This window comes from Sus scrofa, chromosome 2 (assembly GCF_054392235.1).
Source record: "Sus scrofa isolate SSC_HxYL_T2T_F1_AM1 chromosome 2, Sscrofa_HxYL_maternal_Yorkshire_Landrace_v2.0, whole genome shotgun sequence".
Classification (NCBI taxonomy): domain Eukaryota; kingdom Metazoa; phylum Chordata; class Mammalia; order Artiodactyla; family Suidae; genus Sus; species Sus scrofa.
Genome location: NC_139384.1, coordinates 93,216,095 through 93,239,223, shown reverse-complemented (window position 1 = coordinate 93,239,223; position 23,129 = coordinate 93,216,095). Strand labels below are relative to the sequence as shown.

Genomic DNA, 23,129 nt, shown 5'->3' with positions numbered 1-23,129 from the left:
GCATTGCTGCATTACAACAACACGACATTTATTGGTAACATTTCTGAAACTGATTAGTTTGCCATTACATGCTCTTCTTTTTCTACACAAAGTTCTTATTCCTAAATAAAAGTGTACAAATGTGAAAAACTAACTTCCTCAGCATAGTTAAAACCTTAGACTAATGTGCCAGAAGGACTGTCTGTGATGGCATAAATGATAACCCCGGCTACACGCTTTCTTCAAATCTATGTACAGTCTTGAGTGTTACATGGGCTCATAGTTACATGTTATGGGCTCAGTGTTACATGTGAACATAGATGCTTCTAATGTCCAGTGATTTAAGGCTCACTATCCCACATCACAAGAAAGTGAAGACTTCTGGTGGAAGAAACCAAAGCCTTTTTTATTTAAAAGATGTTACCTGAGTTCCCGTCGTGGCTCAGTGGTTAACGAATCCAACTAGGAACCATGAGGTTGCAGGTTCAATCCCTGGCCTCGCTCAGTGGGTTAAGGATCCAGCGTTGCTGTGAGCTGTGGTGTAGGTTGCAGCCACAGCTTGGATCCCGCATTGCTGTAGCTCTGGTGTAGGCTGGCAGCTACGGCTCCGATTAGACTCCTAGCCTGGGAACCTCCATATGCCATGGGAGGGGCCCTAGAAAAGACAAAAAGACAAAATAAATAAATAAAAGACGTTACCTACTGTACACTTAAACTTATAACTAATTCCATATTTAGCAAAGAAAACAAATGGATTTAAATCATAGACTTATCCAGTCAGCAAAACACAAAAATAACACAAAAAATATAAGGCAGACTATAGAATCAAAAGCTGTGGCTGGGAGTTCCCATTGCGGCTCAGCAGGTTAGGAACCTGACATAGTATCCATGAGGATGCGCATTCGCCCAGTGGGTTAAGGATCCCGAGTTGCTGAGGCTGTGGCATAGGCCAGCAGCTGCAGCTCTGATTCGACCCCTAGCCTGGGAACTTCCATATGCCGCACGTGCGGCCCTGAAAAGGAAAAAAAGCTGTGGCTGGTAACTCACTGATGAAAATATAATTTACGAACATCTTTTATTATGTAACAATATGCAAGTTTTTTTTAATGATTTTACATGTACATTTTTACTAGTCACAAATATACTGACCCAAATAGTCAAAGGCAAACACATGAATGTTCAACAGCTGACAAATTACTGACTTAAAAATTCTTTGCACGCATCTGTGTAATTTCTTAATTTAAAAAAAAAAGGAGAAGGGCGGTCCCGTCATGGCTCAGCAGAGTTGAATCTGACTAGCATCCATGAGGATACAGGTTCAGTCCCTGACCTCACTCAGTGGGTGAAGGACCTGGAGTTCCTCTGAGCTGTGGTGTAGGTCGAAGACTCAGCTCAGATCTGACATTGCTGTGGCTGTGGTGTAGGCCGGCAGCTGCAGTTCCTATTCAACCCCTAGCCTGGGAACCTCCATATGCCGTGGGTGCGGCCCTAAAAAGACAAAAATAAATAAAAATTTAAAAAGGAGATGTCTGCACTTACTTCCACTGGGAGCTACTACAGGTCAAGAAAGGCTGCTTTGTTGGCTGGCTTGTCCTCCCTGCCAGAGCCCGCAGCCCTGAGCATCTCAGAGCAGTAAGCCCACACCTACCCTAGAGCCACAGTAATGCTGCCCTGTAAGGGTGACCCGTGTGTCCAAACCAGTCAGGGGCTGCACACACTTTCCACACCCCTCAGATCATTTTGTATAGCACCTTACTTATGATAGAGCACAATATCTTATTTTTCTAATCTGTTTTCTTTTTTATTAAATATAGTTTATTTACAATGTTGTACCAATTTCTGCTGTACAGCATAGTGACCAGTTATCCATATATATGCATATATATATATACACATATTCTTTTTCTAATATTCTCTTTCATCATGATCTATGCCAAGAGATTGGATATAATTTCTTGTGCTATACAGCAGGACCTCATTGCTTATCCATTCTAAATGTAATAGTTTGAAATCCATCCCACTCCCTTACTACTCCCCCTTGACAATCACAAGTTCATTCTCCATGTCTATAAGTCTGTTTCTGTTTTGTATATAGGTTCATTTGTGCCATATTTTATTTTATTTTATTTTACTTTGCTTTATTTTTTGCCTTTTTAGGGTCGCACATAGAGGTTCCCAGGCTAGGGGTTGAATTGGAGCTATAGCCACTGGCCTATGCCACAGCCACAGCAACATCAGATCTGAGCCACATCTATGACCTACACCACAGCTCATGGCATCGCCAGATCCTTAACCCACTGAGTGAGGCCAGGGATTGAACCTGCGTCTTCATGGATGCTAGTCAGATTCGTTTCCACTGAGCCACGATAGGAACTCCGATTTGTGCCATATTTTAGATTCCACATATAAAGGATATCATACTGGTATTTGTCTTTGTCTTTCTGATTTACTTCACTTATTATGAGAATCTCTAGTTGCATCCTTTTTTTTTTTTTTTTTTGTCTTTCGTCTTTTTAGGGCCACACCCGCGGCATATGGAGGTTCCCAAGTTGGGGTCTAATCAGAGCTGTAGCTGCCAGCCTACACCACAGCCACAGCAATGCAGGATCTGAGCTGCGTCTGCGACCTACACCACAGCTCATGGCAACACCGGATCCTTAACCCACTAAGCGAGGCCAGGAATCAAATCCGCAACCTCGTGGTTACTAGTCGGGTTCATTAACCACTGAGCCACGATGGGAACTCCCATAATTTGTTTTATCTCAAGGTACCTTAAGCTTGTAAAAAATTGTGGTCAACTGCATATATACATAGAAAATAAAAACTCCCTCTAATCTCTCCATAGATGACTGAACGATATTTCATGTACATCTGGCCTCAGACCAGGTCTGTCAACAGGCAGGTCTTAACACCTACTTAGCAAAATTGTTCATGCTGGAGCCAAGAAAATCTGCTCACCAGACAGAGGCATCCTAGCTGGATATCAGTCTCTAAAATAGCTACTCATTCTCTCTTCCTTGTAATAAGACTTAAATTCAATACAAACAAAAGTGCACTAGCTACTAAGGAAGGGAAAAAAGGAACTGTGAAAACAGAAGGGAAATCAACCGCATATTTGGAATTCTATGGGAATACGTTAACAAGAAGAAAATAGGCACCTGGCAGGAAAAAAATTTAAGGAAATTATTGAGACGTGATACACTTCCTGTCAAAACAACACATGAGGTGGTGACTCACTCGATTAGTATCTTTTAAGTACTATGTGACTTTAAATGCTCCATAAGTTGAATGATGTTCAGTTGTGGCAACGAAGGATTTTATTTTTTAAGTGCTAAGCTGTTCAAATGATCCTACGCCAAAAAATAAACAAAACAGCGTGTATGCATGACATTCACAACAGTATTCTTTGAGGTCACTGAGGCTAAAGAAGGCACTACCCTTTGCCTCCCCTAGTTTTGTTTCAGCTCAAGTGGTGTCTGTGAATATTATGCAGTAGTGGAGTGTTTAGTCCTGGACTGGAGAGCTGTCCCCCATCGAGAGAAACATTATAATCAGTCTGCTCTTAAGCCAAGAAGAACAACAAAGCCTTGATGAAACATTCAGAATTCTGCGGGTTCCCACTGGGGCACAACAAGATTGGCATTGTCAAACCCAGAGCGCTAGGATGCAGGTTCGATCCCTGGCCACCGAAATCGTGGTTCAGATCTGATCTCTGACTTGGAAACTCCATATGCATGGGGCAGCCAAAAAAAAAACTTCAGAATTCTATAAAGCTGTTTCCATTCTCAAGTGCTTATAGTTAGAAATATATATATATATATGTCTATGTGTGTGTATATATATGCATATAAGAATATGTGTGTGTGTGTGTGTGTGTGTGTGTAATTAGGTTTTCCATACAAATTTAAAATGTAAAGTCACTACAAGCATATTGCCAAAACAAATTGAAATAGCAAACAGACTTTTCTGTTTGATAATATACAAGTTTTTCCCCCAGCCCCTGCCAAATAGCTACTGTTAATGTTTTATAAGCCCAAATTTGAAAGGGTTGTTTTTTTTTTTTTACTAGCAACAATTATGCCAGTTCAATAAAAATTTTCAAGCAAGTGCAAGAGTTTGCAATATAATTATGACATCTGAAAGATATTCCAATTATATTTATGAACTAAGTAGACAGATTTTTATTAAAGTGTCTATTTCTTAAATTCACTTCTGTTTTTATAATATCACTGAAGCAGGTACATATTTATAATATAGATTATGTTTAGGAAACTATAACAACCACCCCCAAACCAACAAAGACTGGATAATACTTTGATTTCCATTATACCAGAGAGCACCTGGCTCCCACATCACAACATACTCATTTGCTTGCACACTGACTTAGCAGCACTGAGAGCCCCTCAAAAGCTACCTCCAAGCCTCTATCTCTAAGCCACCCGCACCCATCTATGGCTGCCTAACAGTAACTAGCCAAACTCAACTCAATGAAGGCTCAAAACTCTAACAGAACTCTCCATTTCCCTGATGTAGAGAAGCTCTGTAAAGAACTCCTGGATAAAGGTTTGGAGCCCCTTTACCCAGCAAGTAAAATCCCAGACAGAATAATGTCCAATCTCCAAATCCCCAGTACAATAACGTATATTTATCTTGAACTTCTGAGATGTGGATGTCATGTCTTTAAAATGCCATCTTTAGGGGAGTTCCTGTCGTGGCTCAGTGGTTAACGAATCTGACTGGGAACCATGAGGTTTTGGGTGCGATCCCTGGCATCGCTCAGTGGGGCTCTGATTAGACCCCTAGCCTGGGAACTCCATATGCCACAGGTGAGGGCGGCCCTAGAAAAGACAATAAATAAATTTTTTAAATGCCACCTTTTTATGAGCACAAGTTTGTTTTCTTAAATACTCCTAGTCAGGAGCAACATTAAATGCTAGAGGTTGTAGAAATTCGCTATACTTTCTGAAAAAAGAAGTAGGCGATTTCACTTGCCTGATGTCACAAGTTTAAGACAAAGGGAGGGAGGTGAGGAAAGAGCAGGGAGTCGGGGAGAGAAGGAGTGAGAACTACTGTACGAGGGTTCTTTCAGTTAAAAATTTGCATTTATCAAAAATGCCATGAATCTCAGTGCCATATTCATTCGCCCCTGGACCTAAATGCACTGAGGTACATTAAGCTCCATCCGCTCAAATGAAATTAATACCCATTTTCAGTCATCTTTGAATTCAATTAAAAATAATTACTAGATTATTACTGGCTGATTCCACCTCACTGCTCATGAAGTATTCAGACAACATTAACATGAGCTGTCATCACAAGGAAATCTCAGGGTATGAGCAATCATTTCTCCCTGTAAAGATGCAACCCTGAAGAAGCTTCTTCAAATCCAACTTCCTGAACAATCCAGGTGCTGCCAGTCAAGTGTCAGAAAGCGCTCTGGGAACCAAGCACTAGACTAGTGACCCAAGGGAGGCCTAAGACACCATCCTTACCTCCAGAGAAACATGGAACTCGAGAGATCGGTACATACCATGCACAAGAGGTTGGCCCAACCCCTCAGGTTTCAAATGAGGTCACTAGGGCCCAGAGAAGTGACATGACTCCCCGAGTTGTCTGTGGCAGTGCTAAGATTTCAACTGAAATTCTGCTTGGGGTCCAGCCTTGGCTATACTCAGACTACCTTTTTAAAGTCTTCCCTTTACACACAATCTACTACCATTTGTGACATGAATGGCACAAAACACCAGCAGTCATGTCCAACTCCCACCAAAAAAGTTCTTAAATTTAAATGCAGTCGTCTCGTCTACTTGTATTAATTTCTGCTGCTGCTTGTATACAAAGATGCCATGACAGCCAAAGAACATAAAGCTTCCTACCATGAATGTGAAAGAAAAAAAGAAATACTTATTCTATTTGTAACTTTAAAAACTAATACACTAAAATCTAAATTCTAATAAGCAATAAGATCAAATTTTCAGGTCAGGGATCCGGAGTTGCCACAAGCTGTGGTGTAGATCACAGACACAGCTCGGATCTCGTGTTGCTGTGGCTGCGGCATATGCCAGCAGCTGTAGCTCCAGTTCGACCCCTAGCCTGGGAACTTCCATATGCTGCTGGTGTAGCCTTAAAAAAAAAGCAAAAAAAAGAAAAAAAAGAAATTTTCCTTAAACTGTTCATAGTAAAACTGAATTTTCCCTAGGTCAGCCCCATTTTTGTAAGTAAACCAAGTGAAAAACTAATTTGGGACTTTCTGCAGATATGAAGATAACCTAGAATGCGCATTTTCATGGAGAAACAAACTAATCTGTCTATATAAGAAATCTATTTCACCTTCTTAGATAAGATGTAAATGTTTTTAGGAGTTCCCATTGTGGCTCAGCGGTAACGAACCCAACAAATATCCATGAGGACATGGGTTTGATTCCTGGCCCTCCTCAGTAGGTTGAGGATCTGGTGTTGAAGAGAGCTATGGTGTAGGTTACAGACCCAGCTAGGATCTGGTGTGGCTGTGGCTATGGTGCAGGCCAGCAGCTGTAGCTCCAATTCAACCCCTGGCCTAGGAACTTCCATATGCCATGGGTGCGGCTCTAAAAAAATAAAGTAAAATAAAATAAAATAAAATTGTTTAATTTAAAAAAGATTTAAACGGTTGTATAAGAAGGGTAAAAAAATCAAAAGACTGAGACTTTTGTCTCATAATTCCTATCCCATGGAAATTTGCTAAGTAAAGAACAAGAAACAATTTGAATTCCTATAGCTGAGATTTTAAAGATTCTTGACACTATGTGTTATACTCAATAAGCAAACTATCAACCTTTCTGGTTATTAAATGGTAGAAGAAATATACATCAGTATTTTATACATGACATGAAACATACAATTTAAGAGAAATGCTTCTATTTTATTCTCCCTAAGAATCCATAAATTTAAAACTTATTAAAGCATTCATAATAGGTTGTGTGTGTTGGCCAAGAATGGTAAGTGGCCAGCAGGAAACTGGCTAATGGTAAGTGGCCAGCAGGAAACTGGCTAAGTCTCTAAGGGCAGTGATAACTGGTATAAAAGCAACTATCAGAAATTCTTCCCCGAGACCTTCTGACAAGTTGCAAAACTGGCAACTTCATGAAAAGCAACACTGAAGAGTTAAGTGAGCTGTTTCTTATACATAAATATATACGCTGATACAGAGTGGGCAGCTTGCCATTCCATCCCATCCCAATTCTACCTCTGACCTTTATTACCCGTCAGTGAAATCAGTACCTAAAGAAATCATCACAGTGCATAGAAACAACCAAAGCCCTCCCATTTGGAAAGGATACAGATTCTGTGGAGATACGCAGGGATCATTATGTTCAAGGAGCTCAAAACTAAACCCAGGCCCACCGATGCCTAGGTTTATGTTGTTTTCCACTCAAATGATAAAAAGAATTGCTTTGTTTTTATCCTCCTCCCCAGCTCTTTTCCAGAATAAATAATAAGGATAGCATGCTCTTAAAAGCTGTGTCAGACAAAGTCCCAAATAACATAAGGTTGCCAAAACCAAAGGTAATCAGATTTTTATTTCAACTAATTTTTTTAAGCCAGAACATCAAGGAAGGAGTATACAGTCTAGTTAGGACCGGTGGTATAGTGTAGACGAATGATAAAGAGAACTCCTCTACAGCTATTTAGATTTCGTCTCCTTTTTTTTTTTTTTTTTGTCTTTTTTTTTTTTTAGGGCTGCACCCATGGCATGTGGAGGTTCCCAGGCTAGAGGTCCAATCGGAGCTGTAGCTGCCAGCCTATGCCACAGCCACAGCAACACCAGATCTGAGCCACATCTGCAACCTATACCACAGCTCAGAGCAACGCCGGATCCTTAACCCGCTGAGCGAGGCCAGGGATCGAACCCACAACCTCATGGTTCCTAGTCAGGTTCGTTTCCACTGCACCATGATGGGAACTCCAGATTTTGTCTCCTCTTGAAGGAAGATAACTTTCCAAATGAAGAAGACAGAAAGAACATCTGTAAGTGGGAAAGTCGAGCATAAGGGACATCCAGAGGCTCTGAGTAAGTTGAAGGCTGCTGGACACACCAAGATAGGAAAGGTTTTTCTATCTTGAAAGTGAATTACATACCCTACCTTTAAGCCTTTACTTATTTGTGCATGTTTCTTTTTTCATTAATGTAAGCCATGATCACTGTAACCTTTCCTCTTAGAACTGCAAAGGTAGTTCAGAGGATTTTCTGACTAATCTATCAGGAACTATGGAAGATTTAAATGCAAGAACATGTCATTTCAATTTTCAAAAAAAGCCAATTCTAAACTACAGATAGAAGGAGCTTCATGTTGATTGTAAACAAGATTCAAGGACAGATTAGAAAGGGCTGATATTTGAGTACCTGAGAGGAAGTGGTGGCTGCTTGGAGCCAGTGTGGGTTCCCCAAGAATAAGTCACTTGAGAATAAGTCAATTCCCTTAGTGGTTACTGAAGCGGTAACTTCATGTAGCAGAGGTACAGAAGACATGGTTGACATCGCATACATCCTTATGACAGGATGGAGATATTAAGAATCAGATGCTGGTACAGGTAGGACTAATTTGCTGAACAATACTCCCTGAAGTTGATAAACATTGATCCAAAGTGAAATTTGTATAGAGCAATAATTTACTGTGCCCTAGACCTCAGCCTGGGTAATAATTTAATTACGTCTTTAAGGCATTCGAGAAATGCATAACAAATCTGTGGATAACTTGGAAGAAAAGGGGATGGGGAATGATAAATGTATAGATAAAGCAATCTAAAAGACTTCGAAAAGCTAGAACAGATGGTCATATACGGGAAAATTTAAATAAATATTAAGTTTTATTCATGGGATTGAGAGACCAATTGCACACATCCATGAATGAGGAGATGGGGCTCAGCACTAAAAAGCCTAAAAACAAACTTGGTTATCTTGAGATGACTGAACATCAAGAGTCAGTAGCCTTGTGTAGAAGGGCCATAGTTGGAAAGCCATTGTTTGAGAAATTATTCTGTCTCAGGTTCTGTGCTAAGCATTTTACATAGACTATCTTATTGAGTCCTTATAACAACCTTATAAGAAAACTAGGTAAACACTGACACTAAAAGTTTAGATGACTTGCCCAACGCAAGGTAGAAAGTAGCAGAGCTGAGAGTCTCCCCAGTTTTCTCCCCAGTTTAGCCATGAGGCTTCAGTGCTACCCTGGAAGAAGATGGTGGTTGGGGGTAGGGGGTCCTCAGCAAGGGTGGGAAGGGTTCTGCTCTACTCTGCACTGTCAGTCAGCCTCTGAAGTACTACTCTTTAAGAAGAATGTAGCAAACTGGATTATGTTCCATATTCAGGGTAGTAAGAGCATTCAAAAATAATGTCACCTAACAAAGGCTGAAAGATATTTACCAACTTAAATAAGGCTTAAACATAGGGCATGTAATTAACTTTCGAAAATGTAGGGGGCTCTCGTGTAAAATAAATTGTTCAGAATGGCCGCCACGCAGTAGAACTATGAACCTTAATACAGAGAAGACTGTTTTTTAACAGCCAAAAGGCTTCCAGCGATAGACCACTTACAAACCAATGACAATACCTCTAGGAAAGCTCTGCACTACAACAAAGCAGGGGCAGAAACTATGGAGCTCAAACACTGAGGATGGCAGCACAGAAAAGCACAGGAAGCATTCTACCTGCATCGCTCCATCGCTCAGGCCAGAGTTTCTTGGTGCCAAGAAGGATCACCTGGCGGCATTTTACCCCACAAGGAAAAGGATGGTAAGTAGGAGAACCCTAGGGGGCCTCATCATCCATTCACAAAGGAAGATAGGAAGAAAGGAAGAAAATCAAAGAACTGCAAAACATTCAGAAAGCAATTAACAAAATGTCAACAGTATATCCTTACCCATAAATAACTAAATTACTATAAATGTAAATGGTTTAATTTAAAAGACAAAAAGTGGCTGAATGGATAAAACACAAGACCCCAGCATATGCTTCCTACAAGAGACTCACTTAAACTTTAACGACACTCATAGGCTAAAAGTGAAAGAAGAGAAAAAGATACTCCATGCAAATGTAACCTAAAAGATCAGGGGTGACTATACTTACGAGACAAAATAAACTTTAAGTGAAAGGCTACAACAAGAGACAAATAAGATCATTATACAAAAATGAGGTCAATTCATCAAAAAGTATAACAACTGTAATTATATGCATGCCCAATATTGGAGCACCTAAATCTATTAAACAATTATCAACAGATCTGAAAGCAGACATAGACAGCAGTGCAAGATAAGAGACTTTAATAATTCACTTTCAACAATGGATAGATCCTCCAGACAGAAAATCAATAAGGAAATAATGGGCTTAAACTACACTTTAGGCCAAATGGACCTAACAAACATACAAAACATTCCATCCCACATCAGAACACACATTGTTCTCAAGCACACACAGAACATCCTCTAGGATACAGCATATGTTGGGTCACAAAATGAATCTTAATAAATTTAAGAAGACGAAAGTCATTTCAAATATCTTTTTCAACCCACAATGGTATGAACCTAGAAATCAATAAGAGGAGGAAAGCCAGCATAAAATCAAATATGTGGGGAGTTCCCATTGTGGCTCAGCGGTGACAAACCCGAACAGTATCCATGAGGATGTGGGTTCGATCCCTGGCCTCACACAGTGGGTTAAGGATCTGGCATTGCCATCAGCTGTGGTGTAAGTCAAAGATTTGGCTTGGATCCTGCATTGCTATGGCTGTGGCACAGGACAGCAGCTGCAAGCTCTGATTTGACCCCTAGCTGGGAAGTTCCATAAGCCATGGGCACAGCCCTAAAAAGACAAAAAAAAAAAAAAAAAAAAAAAATCAGGAGTGGGAAATAGAACACATTTCTGACAAAGCAATTGGTCAAAGATGACATCAAAAGAAAAGTCAAAAAACTCTTGCGACAAAAAGACAAACACAACATACCAAAACACTTATGGGAGCTAACAAAGGCAGTTCTAGAGGGCTTTACAGTGATCATCATCTACATTGATGAAAAAAGAAACATAAAGAAATCAATAAATTAGTTAATAAATGCAGAATATGCATTTGACAAAAATTCAACATCCTTTAATAAGACCTCTCAATAAATTGGGTATAGAATGAATATACCACAACATATTAAAGACTATATATGCCAAACCCACAGCTAATACTATATTCCACAGTGGAAGGTTGAAAGCTTTCCCTCCAAGATCAGGAACAAGACAAGGAAATCCCCTTACCACTCCTGTTCCACATAGAACTGGAAGTGCTAGCTATAGCAATTAGACAAGAAGAATTAAAAGGCATCCAAATCCAAAAAGAAGTAAAATTGTCTGTTTGCCCATGACATGATCTTGTATAGAAAATCCCAAGTACTCCACCAAAGAACTATTAGACCTAATGAATGAATTCAGTAAAGTTGCAGAACACAAAATCAACATACAAAAATCTGTTTTATTTCTGCACACTATCTGAAGAATAAAGAAAACAATGTATCAGAACAGTAAGATACTATTTAACCAAAGAAGTGAAAGATCTATACACCAAAAACTATAAGACATTAAAGAAGAGTTCCCATTGTGTCTCAGTGGGTTAAGAACCTGACTCTGTGAGGAGGGGGGTTGGATCCCTGGCCTCGCTTAGTGGGTTAAGGATCTGGCATTGCAGCAAGCTGCAGTGTAGGTCACAGATGCGACTTGGCTCCAGTGTTGTTGCTGTGACTGTGGTATAGGTTTATATGCAGCTCTAAATCAACCCCTAGCCCAGGAACTTCCATATGCCACAGGTGCAGCTGCAAAAAGAAGAAAAAAAAAAAAGACATTAAAGAAATTGAAGACAAACTAATGGAAAGATATTCATGTTCATGAATCAAAGGAGTTAAGATTGTTTAAATGTCCATACTACCCAAACCTATCTATAGATTCAATCTAATCCCTATCAAAATTCCAATGACTTTTCATAAAAATAGGAAAAAACTGTCCTAAAATCTGTATGGAACCACAAAAGACTCTGAACAGCCACAGCAATATTAAGAACAAGGTTGGAGGCATCATGCATCCTGATTTTGGATGATTGCAAAACTACAGTAATCAAAACAGTATGGTACAGCTTAAAAACAGACACAAAGATCAATGGAACAGAGTTGAAAGACCAAATATAAACCCATACATATATGGTCAATATTTAACAAGGAAGCCATAAATATTAAAGGCAAAAGTATAATCTCTTTGGTAAATGGTGTTGGGAAAAGTGGAAAGAATAAAATTGGACCACAGTCTTACTCTACTCACAAAAATTAACTTGAAATGGATTAAAGAAAGAATATGAGAAAGAATAAAATTGGACCACAGTTTATTCTACTCACAAAAATTAATTTGAAATGGATTAAGGACTTGTAAGATCTGAAATCCTAAGCCTCCTAGAAGAAGACATGGCAGGGGAAACTCCTTAACATCAGTCTTGGCAATAATTTTTGGACACGACACCAAAAAAACAAGCAACAAATGCAAAAAAATCAAGTGGGAGTACATCACCAGTCAGGGAAATGAAAATCAAAATCACAATCAGATCACCTCACACCTGTTACAATGGCCATTACCAAAAAATGAGAGGAGTTCCCGTTGTGGCACAGCAGAAACAAATCCAACTAGGAACCTTAAGGTTGTGGGTTTGATCCCTGGCCTCACTCGGTAGATTAAGGATCCGGTGTTGCTGTGAGCTGTGGTGTAGGTCACAGACGCGGCTCAGATCTGGCATTGCTGTGGCTGTGGCGTAGGCCAGTGGCTATAGCTCTGATGAGACCCCTAGCCTGAGAACTTCTGTGTGCCATAGGTGCAGCCCTAAAAAGGACAAAAGACCAAAAAAAAAAAAAAAAAAAAAAAAAGAGAGAGAGAGAGAGAAACACTGGTGAAGATGTAGAGAAAAGGGAACACTGGTGAACCATTGGCTAGAATGTAAATTGGTACAGCCGCTATGGAAAACTGGATGGCAGTTCTTCAAAAAATTAAAAATAAACTACCATATGATCCAGCAACCCCAATTCTGGGTACATAGCCGAAAGAAATGAAATCCCTATCTCAAAGATATTTCAGCACTCCTGTGTTCATTGCAGCATTATATATCATAGCCAAAACATGGTCATAACCTCCTGTGTCCATCAACAAATGAATGAATAAAGAAAATGTGATGTATGTAACACAGTGGAATATTATTCAGCCATTTAAAACAGAAATCTTTCCTTTTGCAACAACATGGATGAACTGGAGAGCCTAATGCTAAGTGAAATAAGCCAGTCACAAAAAGACAAATACTGCATGTTCATGACATCAGTAATATATGCAATTAAAAAAAAAAAAAAAGAAAAGAAAAAAGAGGTCCACTTCACAAAAACAGAATAGAATGGTGGCTTACAGGGCTTGGGGAATGAGGAAATAAGGAGATATAACTGAGAGTCTGTACCTCGTGAAAAGTTCTGAGGATCTAAGGACCCCCTGGTGACTATAGTTAATAATACCATACTATAAACTGGAAAGTTGCTGAGAGTAGATCTTTGGTCTTATCACAAAAAAGTTAACTCTGTGAGGTGATGGATGTGTTAATTACCTTGAACTTGGTAATCATTCGGCAACGCGCATGTATATCAAATCATGTTGCACACTTGGACAAATAATTGGTGTATCTAAATTTGAGGTGAGGAGTTTCCATCATGACTCAGCAGAAACAAATCTGACTAGTATCCATGAGGATGCAGGTTCGATCCCTGGCCCCACTGAGTGGGTTAAGGATCCAGCGTTGCCGTGAGCCGTGGTGTAGGTCACAGACATGGCTTGGATCTGGCTTGGCTGTGGCTGTGGTATAGGCCGGCGGCTACAGCTCCAATTGGACCCCTAGCCTGGGAACCTCCCTATGCTGTGGGTGTGGCCCTAAAAAAGACAATAAATAAATAAACAAATAAAAATAAATTTGAGGGGAAAAACAAAGACAGATGAGGGTATCTTTGTCATTACTGGTCCCCCACCGCTGAACGCATCCAAGGACAGTACTGAAATGGTCAACCTTTGGGAGACAGGTAACACAAGGGGATTGTGTGTCTGCTAGAAACGAGAGAAAAACCCCCTTTCAGGTTTCCTTCAATGCTGTAACTCTTACCTCTGAACAAGAATTTCATTCCTTTCCCCAGACAGAATGTACAGTTTCCTACGAGAGGCCTAAGGAGCCTCTCATTTATGTCAGAGAGGGGACTAGGAATTTAATCTCTTGAGCAACATTTTCCTTGCCTCCTCTGTACCCCAATATTTTCCAATGCAATTCACACCTGATAGGCGGGAAAACATCGCCATTAGCCTTCATGGAGATGTGGTAAACCAGAAGGACTTGTTGACAGGACAGTTGGAAAAACCACCAACCAACCAACCAGTGTACGTACACGCTGCTTTAGACTTCATAACAGCCTAAGTCGGGGGCCCTGTCATCACTAGGCCTACAGTCAGGTTGGAAAGCTGAGAACTTACTCAACAGTTTCTGAGAGATGGTGGTTTGAGCTTGTTTTGAGGACTGCAAGAGGTTTCAGCTAGAAAAGAAAAGGAAACAAAGGAACCAAATCGAGGAAGTTAGGACTACATGGCATGTTCCACAGGCAGTTACTGGCCCCGGCTGATGGGAGCCAGGAGTCACGAGAGGAGGCAGGTGACTTGCAGGTATCTTTAAAGGAAGACCACAAGAATTAGCTTTTCCCGGATACTGTCAGAGGCAGAAGGCCAGAAACACTAACGATTCGGTAAGTAGCTAGCAACCCCTTTTATAAGTTACCTTTTTTAAAAATGATGCCAGGCCGAAGCAAACGGATTCTGAACCGAGGTGGTTCCAATTAACAGCCACGCTCAGAATCCTGGGTGAGGGGCTCAAATAACCCATAATCTCACAAATCACTAAGCACCCACAACTTTCCAAAACTGACTCCTGGACACACAGCAAACCAAGAAGCTGGGAGAGTAAGAAAATGAAGAAAACTGTTGACGAAGGGCCATGCACAGATAAGAAGCAATGGTTTTAGGGAGAAGAGACGAATCTGCCCCAGAGGGACGGCACCTGAACCATCCAGCCCAATGAAAACCTCTCGATCTTCACCAATACTTAGAAGTCCTTAATGAGACTGCCTTTGCTCCAAGCCCTTCTGGTTTACAGGAGCCCTGCAAAGGCCACTGGGGAGGTTTCCCTGTGTATCAGGTGTGGATATTCTTCATCATGAAATTCAGAAATAATCAGCCCACTTGTCTTTCACCTCCCCAGAGCTACCCCGCCCCCCTTCTTCTATGTGGGGGACTCTGCAGAAGAAAGGGAGCAGGGTGGCATATGACCCTCATGCATGGGACCCAGACGTCCATGTCTGAAATCTCTCTGGACCAAGTCCAGAAAAGATAACTTAGTCATTTCAACCTGATGACTGTCTGGTGATCCAGGTGAGCTAAGTTAATAGTATTATTTCATAATCGCTTCAAATGCTTATGGACCGCCCGCTGCAGGCACAGTACTGACCCTGCAGACAGTACATTCCTGGCTGTGCTGCCCAAGACAGGAAAGGTCGAACTGCCAGATGCCCTCCTCACCCTCAAATTTCTGAAAAGTACAGAGTGTTAGAAATGGCAGGTCCTTAGAGACTATGAAGGCTGCTCCCTTCCATTTTACCAGAGAAGGACGCTGAGACCCAAGGAGGGGGCACGTGTGCCCAAGGGTACACAGCCAAGAGGTCACAGGCCACCGTCTCCATCCCTGCCTTGGACTCCAGCCTAGGGCACTTTCTCCTGAGATCACACTGACACCTCACTGCCTTCTGAAACCGGGAAAACCTGCTCCGGCTCCTTTTGTAAAAATGCCTGCTTTCCATTTGCTATAACTACAACCATCACTTTCCGGCACTTAATCTCTGCCAGGCACTGCTAGAAGGGCTCCTGGCTAACTCACTGAATCCTGCCAACAACCCTAGAGGGCAGGTTACAATGATTATCCCCATTTTACAGATGGGGAACCTGATGTGGAGAGCGGGGACAGAGTCAGGGCCATCTAATGAGACAGGCTGACTCCAGGGGCCCACTCTTAACCACTTTGTTGTAATTGACGCAAGAGAATTGCTTTAAATTATAAAATGAGGGAAGAAGAGGAGCAAGCCTGAAAAGGGCATGATCATTAGTGTTTGATATTGAATTTAAGAGCGAAACCCTACAGTTCATTCATATAAGCAGTATATTTCTTGATAATTTATTAAGGGAATGTCAGTACATGTGAAGGAAATGCAGAAAGCACATGAACATTTTAGGCATTTTTAAAGGCAAAAGGATCGTGTGAACACCAGTGGCACAGCCTGCCACTTGAAACAGGCAGAATGCTATCTGATGGCTTGTTCTACTCACACTGCTACATACAGCGAAGGAGTTACCGCCCACCTCCGCCTAGGCTGGCCTTCACTTACGGCTAGGAGTCACTCCTTGTACATCAGGGTTCTATAGAAATCAAGGCTCAAATTAATAAATTGAGCACTCATATAAGAGAATACACCTCTGAAGATTAAAATACACTTTTTATAAAAGTATTCTAAACCTAGATCACTGGAACAAATGCCCAGTATTTGATTAAGTATTTTACTTTCCTCCATACTGAAAAGGATGTCAAACTTCATTATCTTGAACATCCAGGAGAAGAAGTCCAGGAGCAATAATGGTAGAAATAAACAAATTATAATTGCTCTGAAGATCAAATTTCAGGAGGAAAATTGCAGTCAAGTTAAGAAGATGCACTATCACAGAAAAAAAAAAATCACCTGACATTTTATCAGCCACATGTCTTGGTGTCGAGTGTGCAGAAGCCCACTCAAAATGCAACAGATCCTAAAAATCCTAAAATCGGAAGAGCATTGCCTTAGACACGAAATCCTCAGTCCAGAGAATTAACAAAGAGCAGCGCCAGGCACAGAGTAAGCCCTCAAATATTTGTTGAATGATGGAGTTCCCGTTGTGGCTCAGTGGTTAACGAATCCAATCCGACTAGGAACCATGAGGTTGCGGGTTTGATCCCTGGCCTTGCTCACAGGTTTAAGGATCTGGCATTGCCATGAGCTGTGGTGTAGGTTGAAAATGCGGCTCGGATCCCCCATTGCTGTGGCTCTGGCATAGGCCAGTGGCTACAGCTCCAATTAGACCCCTGGCCTGGGAACCTCCATATGCTGCAGGTGCGGCCCTAGAAAAGGCAGAAAAAAAAAAAAAAATATATATATATATATACATGTGTGTGTGTGTATATATATTCGTTGAATGAATTTAAGAAAATGTCCACAGAGGAATGGATATTTGTGTAACCAAATTCACTTTGCTGTATGCCTGAAATTAACCCAACTTTGTAATTCAACTATATTCCAATAAAAAAAAATGTAAGGAAAGAAAATGTTCACAGAAAGAGAGGAGCATGATAAAGACTGTTGAAATGGCAAAAGAGCAGAGTGACACTGCTTTGAACTCTCAAGACTTTTAGATACCAGGATAATAAAAAGGGACTGAGGATTATAGAGACTGGACAGAAATGGCAGTGTACCAGCCAATCAGGGCAAAATGCTCTGTGGTATAGGACCTGACCTTCGCTTAGTAAGAAAAACATCTCTAAAGCCCATTTTTTCCTAAGGAAAGGATCTGGCCTCAAGCCCTATAGCATGGAATAATATTTACAGTACAACTCTAACATGGCAAAATTCCCTGAATTTGGTGCACTTCAAATATAACACTTTTTTTTTTTTTCATTTAGAACTCTCACTGGGAATTGGCCAGCTTAACCCATCTCTTCACAACAAATTTAAGGTCACAGGAAAAAATAGCCTATAGCTTCTCTGCTTCACAAAAGCAACATAAATACAACTGCAATTAGACAAAACCTACATAAACCAGATCTGTCATATCTGATCAGCAAATTAAAGCATAATAAAATCACAGTCAGCCTGAGAGTTTGCGAGTAATTTAGGCTCTCTGCAGTATCATTCTGGACACATCCCAATTGTTAAGGGTTTTCTGACATTTATATCATAAATCTTTTTTTCTGGGGAGTCAGTACTTGGTCACAAACTCTGGCCGAACTAGAAGTTAGAGCTTAAGTACCAACAGAGTGGCTGCCAATTCTATACAGAATGCTTAATAAAGAAGTAATATTATAGTCCCCTATTTGTTTTAAAACCTATTTAAAACACATTTGCTTTTCTCATATGGCACATACTAAAGAAGGTCATGTATCAGGGCTCACCTGAAATTCCTACGCAATTTAAATCTTAGCCACAACAGTAGTTTCTTATAAGAACACAATGAGAAAATATTCCAAACTTTTCTGCAGTACTCACATGATTCAAAAAGAGGTGTGAAACACAAGTGAGGCCCCGATGAAATTTCATAGAGCCTAGTTACCAACTACTGTTTTCCTCTTTACCTTTAAGTGTTTCTAAACGGCTGAAAGGACAGGAGAGGTGCTTCAAAGGAAAGTCTAACGACACACCTGTTACATAACCTGTTCTTGGTTGGCCAGGTTATGTTGTTTTGATAAGGAAGAAAACACAATCAAAAGCAGGACAAACACTGATTCTCTGTTCTCCGTTCTCCCATCGGCCAGGAAATTCATCTGAGTCACACACCCAATAGCTAGCACCCAGCCTCAGTTTCCCTAACCACGAAATATGAGGACTGATGCCATCCAACTTCCTATACAATCAAAGAATGAACACAATAATCACCCAGAAAGCCCACATGAGAACATTACTCTGAAATACTGTTAAATAAGAAAATTCCAAAAGTTTTCGCAGTAGTAATTTCTTTTCCTCCAAATATTCCAGGAGCTCCCTCGTGGCGCAGTGGAAACAAATTCGACTAGGAACCATGAGATTGCAGGTTCGATCCCTGGCCTCCCTCAGTGGGTTAAGGCTCCAGCATTGCCGGGAGCTGTGGTGTAGGTTGCAGACTCAGCCCAGATCTGGCATTGCTGTGGCTGTGGCATAGGCCAGCAGCTGTAGCTCCAATTAGACCCCTAGCCTGGAAACCTCCCTTATGCCACAGGTGCGGCCCTAAAAAGGAAAAAAAAAAAAAAAATTCCAAAGGAGTCAGCTTGACCATTAATCAAGATAAGACAAATACCTATGTGCTTTAAGAATGTGTATATAAAAACCCAGAACAGACATATTAAAAAGCTTCCCAGGAGTTCCCGTTGTGGCTCAGTGGTTAACGAATCCGACTAGGAAACATGTGGTTGTGGGTTAGATCCCTGGCTTTGCTCAGTGGGTTAAGGATCTGGCGTTGCCATGAGCTGTGGTGTAGGTCACAGATGCAGCTTGGATCCCGAGTTGCTGCGGCTCTGGTGTAGGCCGGTAGCTACAGTTCCGATTAGACCCCTAGCCTGGGAACCTCCATATGCCCAGCACGAGTGGCCCAAGAAATGGCAAAAAGACAATAAATAAATAAATATCTTCCCAGGTAAAGCTGTCACTTTGCTCGGATTACTATGTGCAAAGAGCAACCCACAAAAACCTAAGAGGACGGGTCTTCAATTTTGTTTTTGTTGTGAGAACGGGACTTCAATTCCCCTGACATCTTCAGGGCCTAGAACAAGAGATGGCAAAGCTTTTAACAACAACAACAACAACAAAAAAAAAACAGGAACTCTAGGGACCCCAAATGATCAGTTCTTTTTCGTATTTCTTACCCATTTGTCGCGGGGCCTGCTGATAAACCTCTTTAACTCTGAGTCTGCAGAGATCTGTCGCGACCCAGGCAGGGGTCAAGAAGGGAGAAATTGCGCAAGCCCAGAGGTTTCTGCCAGCTGTGACCAATGGGGGGCGGAGGGGGACGCTGTGGGTTCCCAGGGAAGCAGATGGATTCTCCCCTGGAAATCTAATTGGTGTCCGAGAAACCTAGGTTTCCAAGGCGGCCTGAGCACCCAGCTTCCCAAAGCCCTGCAGAGGCAAGGATGATTCCTTGGCCAGACACAGACCGTTTTATGCCCCCCTTTATACTCCCAGCACGCGAAGGTTAGGGAACCACTACCCACATCCCAGGTACTCGAGGGGAACACAGAACCATAAAATAATCCTAAGGTAGTCCAAAGGAATTCTGGTCGCCTCTCCTAACCAAGATAACTACGATGCCTTTTAAAACACAACACATGTTTCCACACGAGAGAAATGTTAGCGCTTGTGTGCTGACCTTCCTCCTGGTCTGCTGCTCTCTGGGGACCTGGCCCTGCCAATCACCCTCACCCCGGAGCCAGGCACTGATGGGGAGGGAAGACCTTAGCTTTCGAGGCTCTCCCTCTCCACCGCAAGAGGGCCATTTATTTCCCTGGCGCCCGAAGGACACCGGCCAGGCTACCACCACTCACCCCTACCCCCCGCATCCTGGGTCCCCGGAGCGCGGCCGACATGGGCGAGGGGCCGCGCCACTCGGGCGACCTTGCGCTTAGCAGCAACTGCCGCTGCCGCTGCCGCCGCCGCCCCGCGGGCCGCGCAGCCTCTGCACTTGTTGCCGGCCCCAAGGGACCGGGAGGCGGCGGCCATCGCCCGAGCCGCCGAGCCTGCGGCAGCACCCCCTTTCCACCTCGCGTCCCCCGGGAGACCGCGGAGAAAGCAGCTCCGGGAGGGCGAACTCACGGAGGGCGGACAAACTTTTCCGCCCCGGGTGGCCGGGAGACGCAGGGGATGGAGCCTCCACAGAGCACTTACCCGACGCTGCGGCCCCGCAGCCTTCGGCGCCCGAGCGAGGCGCTGCCCCCGCGCCCTACTCGAGGGCGCCCAGAACGCGCCGCGGGAGCCGGGGAGGCTCTCCCGAAGCGGCCCACGCCCGGCGGCGCGCGGCCCGGCCAGCGAGAAGGGGCGGAGCCCAGGCCGCGCTCCCGGGCCTGGCTGGCTGTGCCCGCTGCGGGGGCCGCCCGGCTCGCTCCACGCCTGCCGGCTGCCGCTGGATCCCCGCCTGCCTGCCTCCCGGGCCCGGCATCACATGGCCCGGCCCGCCCGCCGCCGCGCCCGACACCGGCTCCAGGAGGAAACCTGAAGCTGCCCAAGCGCGCGGGCTCCGCCAGCCCCCTCCCGCCCGGACCTCCCTCCCCGGCCCCGAGCGGCGGGACGGGCCGGAGCTCCCGGCCCGGGCGCACGAGATTGCTCGCGGGTGGCGGTCCCCGTGCCTTCCGGGGCCCCACCAGCTTCGCCTCGCCGCCGCCTGAGCGAGGGGCTGGCTGCCCGCCTCTGGAGGGAGACGTGCTGGGCCCCAGGGAGGCCCAGGATGTCCTCGGCTAAAAGCCACCACACTTGTGACATAACATGGCCCAGTTCTTACTGAAATATCAGTAGATGCCCTCTTGTTCAAGCCCAGAGCTTTGCCAGCTGTGATTCTCTATTTGTTCACGCCTGAAAGGGGCTCCTTGGGAAGTTGTCATAATTCAGAAACGTGCAACCATGTTTTTTACCATGAACAGCAATGTGAGGGCTTCCTTACCATCCAACGCACTTTTCCGGTTCGAATTGATCACAGTCCCAAGCGGAGAAGCCCTCTCCGTCAGCCAGGCCTTGGGAAAACAGACTTCAGATGATGACCGCAGCTTTAAGAGGCAAAATTGCTGATTTGACTTTCCTCCTAATTACCTTACCCTGAGTCTCTGTGAAGACCTGCCGCCCACAGAGCCAGCACAGGGGTGCAGCCGCAGGGAGCTGGACATCAAGACACCGCTCCCCAGCTGTCACCAACACCTCTTCAGGGTCTTGCCCATTTTCACCTCCCTATGGGTGTCTTCACCTTGCTCAGCCCACCTTGCTGACAGAGCGCAGGAGGAAGAGGATTAGGCTGAAGAAGAGCGCAAGAAAACCCTGTCTTGTGGCTGAAGTCCTTAGCCTTGTTCCAAGGCAAAGGTCCAGGCTTCTGTCTTGATAAAGGGGCCCCACCTTGGCATTGCACACTTGGCCCCATGCTGTAATCCCAGCTCCTACTTTTACAAAGCTGGGACCCCAAGGCTTGACCTCGGGCATTGTCTTCTTCTTTTTTTTTTTTTTTTTTTTTTTGGCTTTTTTAGGGCCGCAGTCATGGCATATAGAAGTTCCTAGGCTATGGGTCGAATCAGAACTGTAGCCACCAGCCTGCATCACAGCAACACCAGATCCAAGCCTCGTCTGCAACCTACTCTGCAGCTCAGGGCAACTCCAGATCCTTAACCCACTGAGTGAGGCCAGGGATCAAACCCACATCCTCATGGATACTAGTCGGATTCATTACCACTGAGCTACAGCGGAAACTCCAGGCACTGCCTTTTAAAGAAAAAGAATGTCCTGCCCATTGCCAGGACTTCGGGGTACTCAAGGCAAAAATAAAAAGTTATATTTCTTTCAAAACTAAAAAATATTTCCAACCCTAAAAATGTCTATTGGAGATTAACTGAACCAACACACTGAACAAAAATGGTTTCCAACCCATGGTGAGCGAAAACCACTGACATGTTAGGTGGACTTTGTTGTTATTCTCCTTTTTGTATCGCTGTTATAGTGTATTTTCTTTTCTTTATTTCTCCCCTCCTTTTTTTCATTAATTCTCTCAAATTATGTAGATAGAAAAAAAATAAGAAAATGTGGAAGACATTATATGAAACCACCCCAAAACTCCGTCCCCACTAAAAGAAACAAACAAGCAAAATTAGTACTCTGGCACCCTCACCAGCTGAGGACATATACTTATGCTCTCTGCAGTTTTCTTGCCTTCTCTCAAGCACTGAGCTTGATCAATATTTAAATAAGCACTTGGCTTTCAGCTTCTCTAGGTTCAAATATTAAGCGAAGTATACTCTAGCAACCTTAAAAGAAGCCTGTGAATGTGAGCGGCAAGAAGCTATCAATTGTGTAAACCATCCTCTGCCTCTGATTGATTTTCCTTCTCCAGATATAGGTCACTCAGGACACTGAGACGGCGCTAAGCTTGGCTGGGATGGCATTTGTTGAGAATGCAAAGGCGACATATTCTCCAGCTCCAGGCAAGGGACATTCAGCCAACAAGAAGCCAGGTTGGTACCTCAGGTGGGAAAATTCTAACTTCCCAGCAATTTCTACGTAAGTGTCCCAGCTCA

At 43.2% G+C, this 23,129-nt stretch overlaps 1 protein-coding gene across 10 annotated transcripts in view; it reads right to left on the bottom strand.

Annotated features, from left to right (window-relative positions):
* The window catches only part of ARHGEF28 (Rho guanine nucleotide exchange factor 28), a 339,437-nt gene extending 318,587 nt beyond the window's left edge, over positions 1-20,850 (bottom strand). For 5 of the 10 annotated variants that reach the window (XR_014838058.1, XM_085013806.1, XM_021084441.2 and 2 more), the window contains exon 1: positions 20,749-20,850. Coding sequence is in view for 4 of the 10 variants with exons in the window: in XM_085013807.1 (XP_084869933.1) it covers positions 19,734-19,737 (4 nt within the window). In the remaining 6 variants the exon portion in view is untranslated. Of the gene's footprint in view, positions 1-19,733; positions 20,523-20,748 lie in introns of those variants that run through there. The other 5 variants (XM_085013805.1, XM_085013809.1, XR_014838057.1 and 2 more) reach the window with 4 other exon arrangements.
* Between the last annotated feature and the right edge of the window lie 2,279 nt (positions 20,851-23,129).